Consider the following 17589-nt stretch of genomic DNA (forward strand, 5'->3'; position numbering starts at 1 on the left):
TGTGTGTATAGAAATGAATTGAATTATCTGATGCTAAATTTTCACTTGAGTGTCTATCTCTCTCACATTAAAGTAATTTAATTCATTTTTCTAATTTACTTTAGAAGGTTTATTTTTTAATAGTGGCTGGATCAAATTTGTTAATATGGATTTTTCCTATCAGACAAGAGCAAGAAAGTTGAGCTCGACCCTTGGTACCCGATTTCTGCCTACACAACTTTACAAAGGGCGAATGGGAAAGACAATAGAGACTTGAGAGTGACACCATCTTTAATTAAGAAAGATTTGCCTTCATTACCCATCCCAGCATTCCTCATGGCGCTGCCTAATGAGTTTAAAGCTCCTCTCCCATTTAATAATGGCCCTTAACTTACATGACCAATTTTGCTTCCCCATCATGTCCCTGCAGACCCTACACACCAATCTTGCTAGTGATAACTAGAGCATCATCACTAGCTACTGCTATATCTATAATATTAGATCATTTCGCTTTCTGCTATATATACCATTTTCACTCACCTTACCATGTGAATCATGGAATACCAACAATCTTTTAGTGGCTCTTCCTCATCTCACTCTAAACACCTTCAACCAGAGTTAACTTCTCTGTCTTCACAACGCAGCCTAATATCAGTTCCTTCCCTTAATAACTCCCAATCTCAACGCCAGAACACTCCCACGACCTACCATCACTGCCTCACAACTCTCAAAGGCCACACTTCCTACATATCCTCTCTAACTCTTGCTGGCAACTTCCTCTACACTGGTTCATCTGACAGAGAAATCAAATCATGGAACCGCTCCCCTTTTCACTCTGAATTCGACCCTGAACATTCCACCACTCACATGGTAATTGCTGGAAAGGGTGCTGTGAAGTCCTTAGTGATTCAATATGACAAGCTTTTTAGTGCTCACCAAGACCATAAAATTCGGGTTTGGAAGATTAGTAACAATGAATCGAACCACCAAAAGTACACCCGTTTAGCCACTCTCCCAACGCTTGGTGACCGTGCCTCCAAGGTATTGATCCCAAAGAACCATGTCCAAATTCGAAGGCACAAAAAATGCACATGGGTTCATCATGTTGACACGGTTTCTGCTCTGGCCGTGTCCAAAGATGGAACCTTGTTATATTCAGTTTCATGGGATAGGACAATCAAAATCTGGCGAACCAGTGACTTCACATGCTTGGAATCAGTGAACAACGCCCATGATGATGCCATAAATGCTGTTGCAGTCTCTAATGATGGGCATGTTTATACTGGATCAGCAGATAAGAAAATCAAGGTGTGGAAGAAAGGGCAAGGAGAAAAGAAACACTCACTGGTGGATACCTTGGAGAAACACAACTCTGGGATTAATGCCTTGGCTCTGAGCAATGATGAGTCTCTGTTGTATTCTGGTGCATGTGACAGATCTATATTGGTTTGGGAGAAAGAGGGATATGATGGCAAAATGGTTGTGGTGGGTGCGCTTAGGGGGCACACTAAGTCCATATTGTGTTTGGCTGTTGTATTGGATTTGGTGTGTAGTGGTTCTGCTGATAAAACAATTAGAATTTGGAGAGGTGTTCATACTGAATATTCATGTTTAGCTGTTTTAGAAGGGCACACAGGTTCAATTAAGTGCATAACTGCAGTTGTTGATCATTCAAATCCATCGGAGTCAGAAGAAGCATCTTTTCTAGTCTATAGTGGCAGTTTGGATTGTGACGTTAAGGTGTGGCAGATTTTTGTTTCTGCTGTCTAAATTATAGGACAGTTCTTCCTTTTTCTCTTTTTAGCACGTTAAAGGGAAGATATTAAGCTTTTCTTTTTTTCTCTCTGCCTCCCTTCCTACCCTGATTTTTCTTTTACAAGTTTTGCATTCTTTTTGCTTCCTCGGATTGATTAGAACTACGATCTAGTTTACCTGTGATCTTTGTGTTCAACTGAAAAGCTGTTTGTGTGTGAAAATAAATAAAACCAAATATTTTATTGAACTGGTGATTCAGTATGAATTACGATAAAGTTTTAAGCTCTTTAATTAGTACATTTTTAGTATACTCTGCATCATTGTGTAATGATATACGATGCTTTTGAAGTGGAAGCTCTCACTATTGATTACTCTCAATGTTAAAACAAAAAAGATTTCTACCAAAAAAATAAATAAAGGATATTTTCTTTCCAGATATATTTAATATTTTTTTCCCCTTTTTATTCATGCAAATTTAATATTTGATTAATTAAATAAATAGAATATAAACGCATAAAGAAGGAATTCATTATGTAAGTTAAATAAATTTAAGAATTTTCTAATTAATTCTTTTACTGATAATAAAGATTAAGAATAAGAAAATTGAGAATAAATCAGAAATGTTAAACATTAAAAAAATTTAAAAAAAGAAGATATGGAATTTCAACTAAAAAAATATGTGTTTGATTAAAAAATAAATAAAATATTAATTTACTTTAACAACGAAGAATCTAATTCAGTTTATTATATAAAGTGGATAATATATCTACTAAAAAACAAAAAAAGTGGATAATATGGTTGCACTCGAATTATGTAAGCCACCTTGCAATACTTTGGAGGTAGAAAAAGTATATTAGTTTATTTGATGGTTTGGCCAATGTGATTGACTACACATCATCTGGACCACCAAAAAGTGCAGAAGAAAAATTCATTTGATCATATTATTATAGGAAAATCATTTTTTCGTACGTTTTCTCGTGTTATGGTATAAGATATTGAAATTTGTGTTATCTTTTTTTCTTTTTCTTTTTAACAAATGCATTATTTATTGTATTTATGACATGAAAAATGCTAGCTGTTATAACATGAGAAAAGAGAACCCTTTAATATATTATAGGAAAAAATTCATTAATGTCTCTGTAATTTACTTCAAAATTATCTATGTCCTATGATTTTTTTCTATCACATATGCCCTTGTGTTTTGTAAAATATAAAAAATCACAGAAGCATATATGATAAAAAAACATACTCTTTTGCAAATAATAGGAACATATGTGATAAAAAAAATCATAGAAACATAACTGATTTTAAAGTAAACCAACATTGATGAACTTTTCACTATATTATATTATATGTGTAAAGAAGTTTTCACCTGTACAACAACAACAATTTGGCAATGTCAGGATCTACCTTAACGGGGCGTTTGGTAGAAGAGAAATTTTTATTAATCCAGGAAAGAATGTTTACTGAGTTATAGTTAAAAATATATTTTACTGACAAATTTGTAAAGAGCTGTTTGGTATGATGAAATTTTCCCGAGAAATTATTTAAAAATTAGTGGGTGTGTGTTTGATTGGTTGTAATATATTTGTAGGAATGTTATGTAATTTTACGAAAATGTCCCTGCCGTACTCATTAGTCCAACGGCAAAACCTGCGAGCTTCTCTCTCTATCTCTGTCTCAACGATGGCCACTAACTCAGTCCGAGTTGCTGCGGCTCAGATGACTTCCATCAACGATCTCGCTGCTAATTTCGCCACCTGCTCTCGTCTTGTTAAAGTCTTCTTTTTTCATCTTTAATCTTATCTAGGTTCCTTTTACTGCGAGCTTCACAATTTCTGTTTTTTTGTTGTTGTTTGTTATGATTTGTGCTTTGTTGTCATCTGTATGTTCTCCAAATACACGAACAAGTAAAGCAGCACAGCTTGCTCAGGATTTGACACCCATCGTACAAAAATGAGGGTTAATTTAGTCAATTATTTTGCGCCTCAAATCATCTTTTCCCGGGAACGAAATGGTTCCATCTTCAAGATGGAGTTTTCATCTTTGCAATCGGTACTGTTCATTACACTTGGTATGAATTCTCGGGATAAGTTTGTGGTCGGGAAAGATTTTCTTTTTGGTTTACCAAACGCGGGATTCAATCTTGTCAAGTGTTGTTTTCCCGGGAATTGCAAAATAAAACGCCTACCAAACGGCCCCTAAGAATCTCCTTAATTGCAGGTTTATGGGATCTCTGAATGATTTTTCCCTATTTTACTATGCAGAAAAAGAAGATTATCTGTTAGGTAGCAGTCATTTTTCCAATGCCACGATTTCTAACCTAACTTCGTTTCTAAGATAACTCGTCATTCATAAACATCAAGATTGACTTGGAAGTACTAAACAGACATAAGACACACATAATGCGAACCTCGGTCACAATTTTTTTTTCAAAGAATGACATCACAAACCCACATCATTAAACCATTGAAAACTCAGTCATCTCATTAAATCAGTGAAAACTCCCTCGTCCCCTACCCTTCGTACAACTTTGTGAATGAAATTGTGTACGCGTGTCTCACTGGAGCCATAATATAACCTTAAAACATTTGACATTTCGATCCGAGTTTTCCGGCAAAGGTACACGTTATAATCCTCAACACTTCAAGTATCCTAATCACCGCAGTATCAAATTATTATAAAGGTAAAGAGAAGGCACAACTATGATCGAAATGGATGAACAACAAAGAAAAAAAAATCATTTTTATTAGTAGTCTTTTATTTTTCAATTATTTATAAGTATATACTACTATAAATCATTACTTAAGGCTTGTGGAATGTCTGATATAAAGAAATTTCTTTTGTCTCGAAACATTCATTCATTAAAAAAAAAGTGTTATTAAAAAGATTTTTCAATTAATTTGTACAAATTATTTGTCTCCTGAATCTAATATATTGCAAATGTTCAATGAACATGTTGATGTCAAGTTTTGACTTGCACGTACAAAATTTTCGATGTGTAGAATCAGGATCCATTGCATGCATTAGGGAACCTCTATTATAGGCCTCAGGGGTTAGGGTCATCAAATTGTCCAGTGTAGGACAGCTCATGATTTCCATGTCATTATCCACACAAAGGCATATTCAATGTTGTACAGCTTTGTATACATTGCAGGACAGAAAAATTGTACCAAAGTCATACCTACAAAATTTATAACACTTCATCCATAGGAGATGAAAATCTAGGTAGCAGGGCAAAAAATCCATACTAATGTTTTTTTTGAAATGTATCTCCATCCTAAAACACATTTCAAAAGAATGGCCATATTAGAGCAGTCAAACACGTAGGTTTGACTGACGAGATAAGTCCTGCCAGTGCGAAAGACAAGATTAGAAGCCACGTAGGAAGCCCAACCAATCGCGTCACTCCATGTCACGTGTAATTTCCACGTATCCCGCCACCTGCTGTGACATGTACCAGTCCCGCCATGTCAGTTGGCGAGACTAAGCCACGTGGCCAAAGTCTTGTAACACTTGTTGGCGGCATTCCTTTACAACCGTTCATTTCTTATCTCTTCCTGCACCGGTGCCTCTCTCCCTCCTCCCTCTTGTTCCCTCCCTCTTCTTCTTCTCTGTTTGTCTCCCTCATTTCTTTCCATTTTCGTAAGTAGTCAGAGAGTGAAGCAAGCAAATTTTTGGGTCCAAAGATCGTTCTCCAGTCCGTTGGCACCTCCGCCGGAGCAACTGTGTGCATTCCCATCTTTCCGTTTAGTCACGAAACCACAGGTACTTTGGCATTGTATTTTTTTTACCTATTGGCTCGATTTTTATATCTGTGTGCTATGTTGTTGTTTGTATGGTGTTGTGGTTTGTATGGTGTTGTGTTTGAACTATTTATAGGCATGATCTGGTTATTTTTTTTCCGGGGACCACATGTTTGTTTTTTACATGTTGTGGTGTATTGATGTGGACAGATACATGTGTTCTCAAGTTGTTTTGTTATACGCATATATCTGTTAAAAAAATTGCCTCACTTTTTGATTTTAAAATCTCTTGGGACATAGTTTTGTAATGGAGTCCGCTGTCAAACAAAAATTACAACATATATGAACAATTGAATTTGAAGAAGAGCAAACACGGTGGTGGCATGAAAGGAACTGATAACAAATAAAATGAAACGATTCTTTTTTTTTTTTTTTTGGAAATAATGAAACGGTTCTTTTAATAATTATTAGTAAATGCAATTTTAATTAGTAAATTTGTTTTTTTTAATTAGTAAATAGTGGCCCATTTGTTTGCGTAATTAATAAATAAAATAAATATTAATATTAATCAAATATATTAATTATAACAAACCTGCACATACTTAGTCATCATTAGTTTAATAATTAAATAATAATCATGTCATTAAAGTCCTTTTCAAATATTCTGCATTAATTAAGAAAAATAATTTTGGAATCCTTAATAGGCATCAAGCTAGGTTATTCGTAAGATAATTATTAATCAATGTAATTTTGGCTTTTGGTAAACAGTGATTAAAGTCATAATTATGTTGTAATTTTAATTAGTGACCTGATTAATAGTAATCATATTGAAATTTACAATGCTTTAAAAACCATGTTAGAAAACTAAGTTGTTAATATTGAAAATTATAAACATTAATCTGAAATAGTAATTTAGATTGAATATATTTATAATAATTACAATTATTAATTATTGAAATCGTAATAATTGTTTTAATAATTATATAATTGCAGATCTCATGTTAATGAATAAAACCTAAGAAAAAATATATTAAGTTGATTTAATAACTATTAAAAAAGTAAATAAATAGCCATTACCATTTAGTGAATTAGTTAAATATTATTCATGCTATTAAATCCTTTATACAAAATAATTTATTAACATTACAATGTTGCAAAAAATGCTTTAGGTTAATTTAATTAATGTAATTTGCATGATTTAATAGTAATTCATGTTTTTATTAGTATTAATAAAATTTGTCTTAGCAATGGCATAGTGACCTGTGTGTAAAAATAAGATAGTATCAATGAAAATTTGTAAAACGTAAATTTAATTACTGTATATTTGCCAAGATTAATTAAATCGACATGAAACTTTATAGTAAAGTAATAAATACTCTTGTAATTATTTAGTATATGCTGTTGTTATTACAATTGCAGTCATATTTTATTAAATAGTAATTGCAATAGTACCTTAATTATGTAGTCCCTATAATAATTGATAAATTTTACAAATTGTTGTTAGTTAAATGGCTAGTGATGGACCTCGCATTGACCCCGGTCCGAAAGAGTGGGGTGTACTAGATGAAGATGTGCAGCAATGTCATAGATCCCAGGTGGTGTGGAACGAAGGACATTTAAAGTCTCTGAGAGTGAGACGAGCTTCAGAGGGTAGGGGAAACAGAGATGTACACGACCCAGATGACATCCCCCAGGACCTGCAGCAGCATTTGTTGCGTGCAGGTTTTTGGCATGCGGCTCGCAAGAGAAGATTACCGGTATGTTCATCATCTCCTCCATCACTATCATTCTGATCATGGTCATTTGCCAATAGAGTGTCTTCATCTTCCTCCTCCTCTTCATTGTCAGGTTCAACATCTACCATATAGTCATTTTCATCTCCATGCGCAATAGTTGATTGTGTGGGCTGGGGTACCGATGATGACGACATTTGTGTCTGACTGTTAAGGTCTAACCCACGTGTCGGTGTTGACATTTCGTCTGATGTCTCAATATCCACGTATAACTCAACAAATTGAGACGTAGTAGAGTTTTGGACAAATGTTCCAAGAAAAATATCAATGTCCTCATCATCAGTTAGATCAAAACCTGCATATTTGCGATTTCCACTTGGGACTCGACCCGTTATTGAAGAAATTACCTGATTTTGTTGCAACTTCAACTTCTGACGAATCTTCTGAAGTAGTTCTTCAATGGACAAGCCTCGCACAATATACATTGCTCTTTTTTCCCCTTCGAATCTCAACCCGCCTACACCGTTAATTTTAGAACCATTATAATATACAAAAGACCGATATTGTTCCATTGTAATAATACAGGGGTATATGCAAATAACACAAAAAGATCAGATGCAAGTGGAGATTAAAAAAAGTAAATAAACAACATTTGAATCCGCATTACAGCAAGTGACACAAAACCTTTTGGAAATTAATTACACACAACAAGTGATACAAACAAATTACTACAAGTAAAGAAATCGTCCGTCAAAATCATATACAAAAATAGCAAACATAAACCAAATTCCAAATTTTCAATACTAGCAAACACCGGAAGACCCTATATATAACCAGGCAGGTATCAACCGTAAGTGTCAGTGGCGAGATTGAGTACCGGACGCTACCCCACAATTATTTTGTTGAGTACGGGACGCTACCCCACGAGTATGGCGAGGGGTGGCTGGAACGCGTCACAAGAACTGCGGATGTGTCACACACGTGGCTTAGTCTCGCCAACTGACATGGCGGGACTAGTACATGTCACAGCAGGTGGCGGGATACGTGGAAAACACGTGACATGGACTGACGCGATTGGTTGGGCTTCCTACGTGGCTTCTGATCTCGTCTTTCTCACTGGCGGGACTTATCTCGTCAGTCAAACCTACGTGTTTGACTGCTCTAGTATGGCCAATCTTTTGAAATGTGTTTTAGGATGGAGATACATTTCAAAAATAACATTAGTACGGATTTTTTGCCTAGGTACCAGTGTCCATTATGCTGTCGCAAACAGCAGGTCACTTGTAGTACCCAAAGAAAAATGGTCACTATCAGGACATGCTTCCCGTTGGTTTTTCAAGAAAAGTAATAGGACTGGATAGAAAGAATAACAGAACATAACAAATAAAATGAGCATTAGCTGGTGCACCAAGATCATGGGGAGTCTTATATATGCACTTTAGATTCTTATAGATGCACCAAGAGAGAGGGAGCAAAGGTTGATGCTCTAGATTAATGAATAGCATGAAGTATAGGGATTTGGGGGAAAAATTTGTGTATTGATAGGCTTTGCTTAAATTGGAGATTGATTGTTAATGATTTTTATGACAACTATGCACCTAAATCCACTGACACATGTTACCCAAGCCCAACTTTTACAGGGTTACTTCTAAAGATGGAATGTGTGACCACATGACTCATAAAGCATACTGCGAAAACATAAACAGATACAACTGAAAACCCCAGCTAAAAACTTCAACTTTTTTATCCAACCATCCACTCGGCAGCTATATCTTTCCACGTTAAAACATTAAATCAACTCTCTACTACTTTTTATATATAGGATAACACCGCAACTTTCTTATGTGCCATATTCAAAGTTCTCATGTTTTTCTAAATGACTTCAATTTTATACCATAACAAGTACTCCACCAACCATCCATATCTATGTTTGAAGGAAGTTGTATGCAAAACTTAATTGTACTTTATCATCTTAGTCTTCCCTCTTATTTTTTAAGATGCCCCGGCCCAAGGCGTTTATGTTGACTGTATCAGCAATGAATTTTTAAAGGGAATATAATATTTAGTAGACGTATTAGAACACGACATAGTAGGGTTGTGCATAGTTCAGGTCAGGTTTTTGTCCCACTCGACCCAACTTGGTTTTTATAGGTCAGGTATTTTGACCCGACCCGCTCTAATTTGATCCAAGTCAGGTCTGACTTGGATTGGATTTTGTTGAACTAGTTCAGAACTAGTTTGGATTTGACCTGACTTGGTTTCTGAAGTGGGTCTGACTTGGTTTCTGAACTGGGTCAAATCTGACCTGACCCGTTTTTGACTTGATTTTCTCACAAAATTTTGTCGAAATTTTTACGTTGCAAAAGTCGAAAATTTCGTCACAAAATTATTTTTTCGTCGAAATTTTTACAAATTTTTTTTTTCTATTGAACTTTAGTCAAATGTTTTAAACGAAAAAAGAATTTTGTCAAAAAATTTGACGGAATGTTTTTCGTTCAAAATTTTGATGGGAATGTGTTCTAACGAAAATTTTGACGGAAATTATTTCGAGGGAAATGTTTCATTTGAAACTTTCGACGAAATTTAGATTCTCTAAAGAATTTTGACAGAATATTTTTTTCGTCAAAATGCTTTTTTTGTCAAAAAAATTTACGGAATTTTTTTATAGAAATGTGTTTCGTTGAAACTTTTGATGGAAATTTTTTATCAAAAAACTTGACGAAAATATTTAGTTGAAAATTTTCGATGGAAATGTGTTTCGCTAAAAATTTCGACAAAAATTTGTTTTTTGACAAAAAATTTAACGAAAATTTTTCGTCGAAAACTTTCGCCGAAATTTGAAATCTGTAAAGAATTTTGATGAATTTTTTTGCCGTCAAAATTTTTTGATGACGAAAATGTTTCCGTCGAAAACTTTCGCCAAAATTTGAAATCTGTAAAGAATTTTGATGAAATTTTTTGCCGTCAAAATTTTTTGATGACAAAAATATTTTCGTCGAAAACTTTCGCCAAAATTTGAAATCTGTAAACAATTTTGATGAAATTTTTTGCCGTCGATATTTTTTGCCGTCAAAATTTTTTGATGACGAAAATGTTTCGGTCGAAAACTTTCGCCGAAATTTGAAATCTGTAAAGAATTTTGATGAAATTTTTTGCCGTCAAAATTTTTTGATGACGAAAATATTTCCGTCGAAAACTTACGCCAAAATTTGAAATCTGTAAAGAATTTTAATGAAAATTTTTGCGGTTGGAATTTTTTGATGGAAATGTGTTTCGTCGAAATTTTCAATGGAAATTGTTTTGAGGAAAATGTTTCATTTGAAACTTTCGACGAAATTTAGATTCTCTAAAGAATTTAGACAAAATATTTTTTCTGTCAAATTTTCCTATCGAAATATTTTTGTCAAAAAATTTTACTAATTTTTTTTACAGAAATGTGTTCCGTTGAAAATTTTGATAGACATATTCTTTATCAAAAAACTTGACGAAAATATTTAGTCGAAATTTTTTGATAGAAATGTGTTTCGCTAACAATTTCGACGAAATTTTTTTTTGTCAAAAAGTTTAATGAAAATGTTTTCGTCGAAAGCTTTCGCCGAAATTTGAAATCTGTAAAGAATTTTGATAAAAAAAATTTCCGTCAAAGAATTTCGATGAAAATGTGTTTCGTCGAAAGTTTTTATGAATATCTTTTTTTGTGAAATATTTTGACGAAATTTAGATTCTGTAAAAAAAATTGACAAAAAAAATATTCCGTCAAATTTTTTTACCGATATGTTTTTAGTCACAAATTTTGATGAAAATATTTTGAGGCAAAAATTTTTGCGAAAATTTTTATGAAAAATTTTGACGTAATTGTTTTACGTTAAAACTTTTCTTTTAATGTAATTGTTATTTTTTTCACATAATGGGTATGGGTCAAGTTTTGGGTCAGTGAGTCAAATTAAAACGAGTCAGGTCTAAAACTGACCCAAATAAAAGTGGGTCAATATTTAAACCAGTTCAAAAAATATGGGTATTTATGGGTCGGGTCAAGGTCGGATCAAGGGCAGGGCAAGTGAACCAGTTTTTTTGCACATCCCTACGACATAACAAATGAATTATATGTTCGGTGCATTTTAAAAGTAAAACAAAATAAGACGTAAGACTAAAAAGTGGTATATTTTGGTTTTACTAGAAGGAATGGAATCAAGAACAACATAATAGAACAGATTCGTACAATTCCATTCCATTTTGTCCACCAAAACATTACTAAAATAAATGTTAGGTGTCCGAGAGTATAAAACTCGGGATGTTGCTTGGGCAACAACTATTAGCGGTAATAATTTTTTTCTTTGATAGTTTATTCTATTTAAAATATAAAAACACGACTGGTATACTTGACATTGATTTTTTTTTTTTTTGGTAAATGAAAGAGCTAGAGACCAAAACAGAACAAGCAAAACAAAAAACTAATCTACCACCAAGGCACATTCCCTCCCAACAGAAGAGAGGTCAACTAAATACTGCAACTAAATTCCAGGGGAGGATCCCCCCATATAACCTTATTGACTCCCTCTTCGGCATCAAGAATATAATTAGTCATTCAATCTACTTACGTGTTGCCCTCTCTATAGGTATGACTAAATTTATTCCTCCAATCTTTTTATAACCATGTTTGTATTTGAGTGATTAGATGACCCTCACGAACTACTGCACCACACTTTGTGATCACAGAGATAGCACATTTTGAATCACTTTCAATCTCAATATGACGGAAACTTTCACTCCAGGCAAGCTCCAATCCACAAAGGATTCCCCACAGCTCCGCTTTGAAAGATGAACACGAATCTAACTTAAACGCAAAGTCTTTGATCCATTTTCCAGATGAGTTTAAAAAATGCCCCCACAAGCAGATGGTCCCGAATTCCCATGTGCAGCCCAATTGGTGTTAATATTTACGAAACTAGCCTCCAGAAACTGCCACGCAATATTGACTAACACAGACTTCCTGCCCAAACGATGGCTATTAGGAGAATTGAAAGCCTGATCAACCTTCCTAACCAGATTATTGATTATGTGTTTCCTGATAGATAAATCCAAGAAATCAACCCCATGCTTAACCTTATTACGCCAGTTCCAAATCTTCGATAAGAAGAAAACATATATCCAATTACTAGGCAAATTTAACCCCGCAATTCCTTTTATATTAATTTCTAACCAGTACTCCAGATCATCCTTGAAGAAAGCAGTCCCAAATGTGGAGGGGATCAATCTACCCCAAAGGTTTTTCACTTCAAGACAATCCCTCAATGCACGAAGGAGGGTTTTGCTATCATTTCTGCATATTGGTCACCTATCAGATCCTCCTCCCCAACAGGCAATACTTTCCATAGTAAGTAGTCTGCGATGCGGGATCCCATATCAGCACTTTGGCCTTTTGAGGACCATACCAGCTCCATAACAAATGCCACTGTTAACTCTCCCAAATGAGAGTTGATTTGATATTTTTGTGATGAATCTGCTGCATAAATTCCATATAAGTTGTATTGTTTGCATGATAATTGAGCTAAATATTGCATATTCATGATTACGTGCTTTGAGATGACTAAGTATGAAAAATGAGACAATATTCCTTTGTTTTGTGTAAGAAAAGATGACTTGTTGGGTGTTTGTTTTTTGCAGGAAAAGTTGACGCCTGAGTGCTGTAGCAGAGAAGCTGACGAAGTAATGATATAGCAATCGGTACAGCATGACAGCGAGGACAAGGGAACAACTGAAATTCAAATTTCAAAAGTTAGTTATGATCCCAACAAACGAATAAAGCACCAGCAAGCAATATTAGCAAATTAAGGACGTTTTTGAAGATTAAATCACATCTTAAATCTCAACAACCAAGGATAACAAACTCTTATCTAATCAGCAACAATATTGGCAGAATAAAATCAAGAAGATCAAGATCTTATCCAATCAAGTGCAACAGCCCAAGAAAATAGGGATAAGATAAGGCTACTGCAACACAATTCTTGGATTTTCACTCCCAAACCTGAAGCCCAATTAACCAACCATCTTTTCCTATTTAAAGAGGACTACATTACGAATTCAAAGAAGGCTACGAAGAATGTAGTACCCCACCCACGTTTAGAGAGAGAAATGGGAGATTCTTGGAGGAAGAAGAGTTGCTGGAGCGGATCTAGAGCAAGACTGTGACAGAGTTTTACAGTAGCATCTTTTTAGTCTTCTTTTCTGTTTTTCCATGGATTTTTTCTTCTTCTTTTCTATTTTATTTTATTCCATCATGAGCTAATTTTCTCTATAGGTTGGCTGATAAAGTACCTATGCCATAACACTGTAATGGATGCCTAAACTTTGTTTTTATTAATGTTTAATTAGTTTTTCAACGAGTTTGCTTATTCTTATTCATGTATGCATGTCGAGAGATACATATATGATATTGAGGAGGTTGGGGCCAAGAAATTTCCTAATCCAGACCCTTGTTGAATTGTGTGGATTAATTAGGTGAAGAAAAGTAGCTTGATTAAGTTGTGGGTAGAGAGATCATTCACACCACATAGCCTTTGAACTTGAACTTTAATAATTCATTAATTAATTTGGCCATAGAGATGTGGGAATTAGTTATTGGGTATATATGTTAGGTTGGCCAAAAGCCCCAGCATATACTTTAGTGTTCGGTTACTAATTAAGCCTTAATAGAGCATCGTTATAGTATCGTTCCAGTATTGCTGTATCAGGGAAATTGAACCTAACCTATTTCTCATCCATCTCTTTATTACCTTAGAATTAGCTTACTATTTTCTTAGTTTAATTGTCTTTTAATTTGCAAACCCAACCATAAAAATCAATCATTTTCTAGTTTCTTTACTTAAATAATCATTGCTTTGTAAATCATCTTCGTGGCAACGATATTTGGACTCACACATCATTTTTTTACTTGTGACACGTGCACTTGTGTATTTATGTGATTGATTTTAATTGATTGCAAATTGCACAATAGCCACATAGAGCTTTCTCCCTCAGTTATTTCCCCATCATTAAGCAACCAATGGTAGATATCTTTAACTGCAACAAATGAGCTACTCCCTAATAGCCACTTTCTTTTGTCGGGGTCATCAGTGGGACAAGGAGGCAGCGTTCCATGAAGTAGTTCAATAGCATTAGCAGTGAGCCACTGCTGTAAAGTCACCAAGTCCCACTCTCTAGTATCCAAAATTAAATCTGCAACTTTCATATTAATATCAATATCTTTAGTACCAAGAATTAACATATCTTGCATGCAGGGACCATGTTGTATCCATTTCTCACACTAGAAACTAATCTCTCTCCCTTCACCAAGTTCCCAAACAAGCAGCCCCTCTAATCTCTTCCAAATTCTACACATATTCTTCCAAAGGTTGGGATCTTCACTTTGTTCCACAAAAGTCATCCCCCTCATGCTATTAGACACATACTTATCTTTAAGTACTTGAACCCACAACTGATCGTGATCAGATATCATTTTCCATGCCCTTTTAGCTAAAAAGCATCGTTCATTACATCCAATCTCTTCAAACCCAGCCCACCAAGCATCTTAGGTAAGGTGATGATATTCCAATTAATTAAGTGATCTCTTCTGACTCTATCCTTATCCCCCCAAATAAAGTCTCTCTGGATTCTTTCAATGTCTTTACAAACAAAAGCGGGTAATTTACAACTCTGCATTTGAAAGTATGGAATAGCTGCCATAGCAGATTAGGTCAATGTGATACGACCAGCTTGGGATAAGCAATACCTGTTCCAGTTGTTTAACTTTGCCTTGACCTTTCCCACAATGTTAGCATATAGGTCTTTGCTAACTCTCCCATGTTGCATCATCGATCCAAGATAACGTCCAACGTTTTTGACTCTCTTGAACCCACTTCTTTGGACAATCTTACCTATAAGATCCTCTCTAGTATTTTTCGAAAAGAAAATCGAAGTTTTCTCCACACTCAGTTTTTGACCCTAAACTTCCTTAAATAAATAAAGACACTTTATGAGACTATTAATCTGGTCCTTCGAAGCCTCTATGAGAATCATGAGATCGTATGCAAAAGCTAAATGTGAAATTTCTGGCCCTTCTTTCCCAGCATGTTTCCCCTTCCAGATACCTCCATCAACGGCAATGGAAATTATATGTGCCAATTTCTCCATTGTAATCATAAACAAGTATGGTGATAGTGGATCACCTTAGCGGATTCCTCTAGACGGCTTAAAATCAATAGTCTTACCACTGTTCCAAAGCACATTTATCTTTGACATTGAGTAGCTAAAGCATTAAACTATATGAAGAAAATTAATTAATTTGTTTGATTGTGTTCTTATTTTTTCTTCTTCCTAAAACTGTTTTATAGAATAATTGTGAAAACATGTGTTTTATGTGTTTTTATTTTGTTTTGAAAGTTAAAAGTCAAAACACAAAATAAAAATAACTCAGACATATTCTTTAAATTTGACTTAAAAAAATTACAATTTTTATTTTTATTTTTATAAAACAGGGCTTATCAAATGAATTTTTTTGTTTTTTATTTTGAAATCCAAAAAACTAATTTTAAAAACACATGGCCTCAATCTCCTGAACTCCCCTCTTATGTAGTCATAATTTTTACCGTCAAACTAATAGTACCTACGTACCATTTTGTAGTTTAAACATGTTATATAATATTTGAAATTGAATCCAATGGTATGTTTGGTTACGTCATCCAATGTTTTATAGTTTTAGTGGATTGAGTGTAATACTATGAAGTACGTAAGAATTTCTCTCATCCATGTGCCTTAAATAACTTGGAAGATGTGCATAGCAATTGCAAATGATGCAGCTTTTAACATATCTCCAGACTCAGAGTAATTGCTTTCATACTGAGCCTTTTCCTTTTCCTTTTCCTTTTTATATGCATTTTGTAAGTTATCTTGCTATGCACACAATAAGGAAAACCGTATTTAAATTTAAATTAACATACATTGAAAAGGATATTGCCTTCCGATAGACTGTAACGCAATAAGAAGCTGCATTTAAATTTTAACAAATACAACAAAAACTCGGGTGATTGACCATGTACTTTTGTATTTTTTTTACCACTTTGCCCCCTTTTTAAATTATTTATTAAGTTTAACCTTTTATCAAAATTATATATTAATATACTCTTGTTTAACTATGTTGACTGCAAGTTATTCAAGTAAATCGAACAAATGGGACAAGTCAAATTTTCAAATTTTGATCCACAAATATTTTTTATTCAAACCAAGTTCTAATACCTTGTATATGTATAAATGGACTTGAGATGAGTGTTTGTTTTTCAATATGACTTGTTAAATTGGGTACATTTTTTATTAATACATGCTTACTGTTATATCACGCATACACATATTTAGGGCCTGTCTGGTGTGATGTATAAGGCCTGATAATCTAAGCTTATACTATACGATATGACATTTTTAGTTGTTTGGTGTGACCATCGTATAGTATAAGCTTATAAAGCAAGATTCCTTTATACATCAAAATGATGTATAACTTAATCAGGCCTACGAGGGTAGGATTAGGCCTGATAAGGGGTTGATGTATTAACCAATGCAATTCTCAAGAATTAATATATATTTTAATATTAGTATATTAAAATAAAAAATAATTTTTTAATATATAATTTTTTAAAATATTGGAGATTTTTATTTTTATAAAAATTAATATTTTTTTGGACACACTGATCAATATATTTCTATAAAATATAATATCATCTGATATATTTGGAAGAATTATGTAAATTCATTATTAAAATATATTTTTGACAAAAATATTTATTTTTAACCTATCTAGTATTATACAGTGTATTACCAGATATTAGATGATATTATCTTATATAATATCATGCCAAACGCTGGATAGTATTAAAATTTAATCAGGTCTTATACAATCATGCCTTATACTATCAAGTCTTATACTATCAGGCCTTATCCTATACTATGTACCAAACATGCCCTTAACCTTCATATATGGGTTGAGGGTCCAAAACAATTGAGAACAATCTCCATCCAAGCTCTTTATATGCTAAACTAAATTTACTAAACTAAGTTTTATGTACATATTTGTGTTCATGTGGAATTGCTTTTAAATATTTATGCCCAATTACTTTGTTATTCCCAAAAGACATGAAGGAAATATTTTTTTTGGGAAGTTTTTTGACCAGGCATTTGTCATTGCAGAGATATTGAAAAATTATGCAAAATAAAAAAAAGCACTCAATTTGAACAATCGAGTCAAAAATTATGCCATTACAAAGTTTACACCATTTTAGAATATAAAGAGGTTGGATAGAGATTATACTTAACTGTTTTGGACCTGCAAACACCCATCCCAAGTCCATTTA

At 33.8% G+C, this 17589-nt stretch overlaps 1 protein-coding gene across 1 annotated transcript; it reads left to right on the plus strand.

Moving 5' to 3' along the window:
- Positions 1–423: 423 nt before the first annotated feature.
- Positions 424–1752, plus strand: LOC133312467 (protein JINGUBANG). Its single transcript, XM_061513667.1, has one exon. The coding sequence runs from the start codon at positions 535–537 to the stop codon at positions 1747–1749; it is 1215 nt and encodes a 404-aa protein (XP_061369651.1). The 5' UTR covers positions 424–534; the 3' UTR covers positions 1750–1752.
- Positions 1753–17589: the final 15837 nt, after the last annotated feature.

Source organism: Gastrolobium bilobum, unplaced genomic scaffold (genome assembly GCF_033153095.1).
Source record: "Gastrolobium bilobum isolate Gb01-03AN ecotype WA unplaced genomic scaffold, APGP_CSIRO_Gbil_v1 utg1409, whole genome shotgun sequence".
NCBI classification, from domain to species: Eukaryota; Viridiplantae; Streptophyta; class Magnoliopsida; order Fabales; family Fabaceae; genus Gastrolobium; species Gastrolobium bilobum.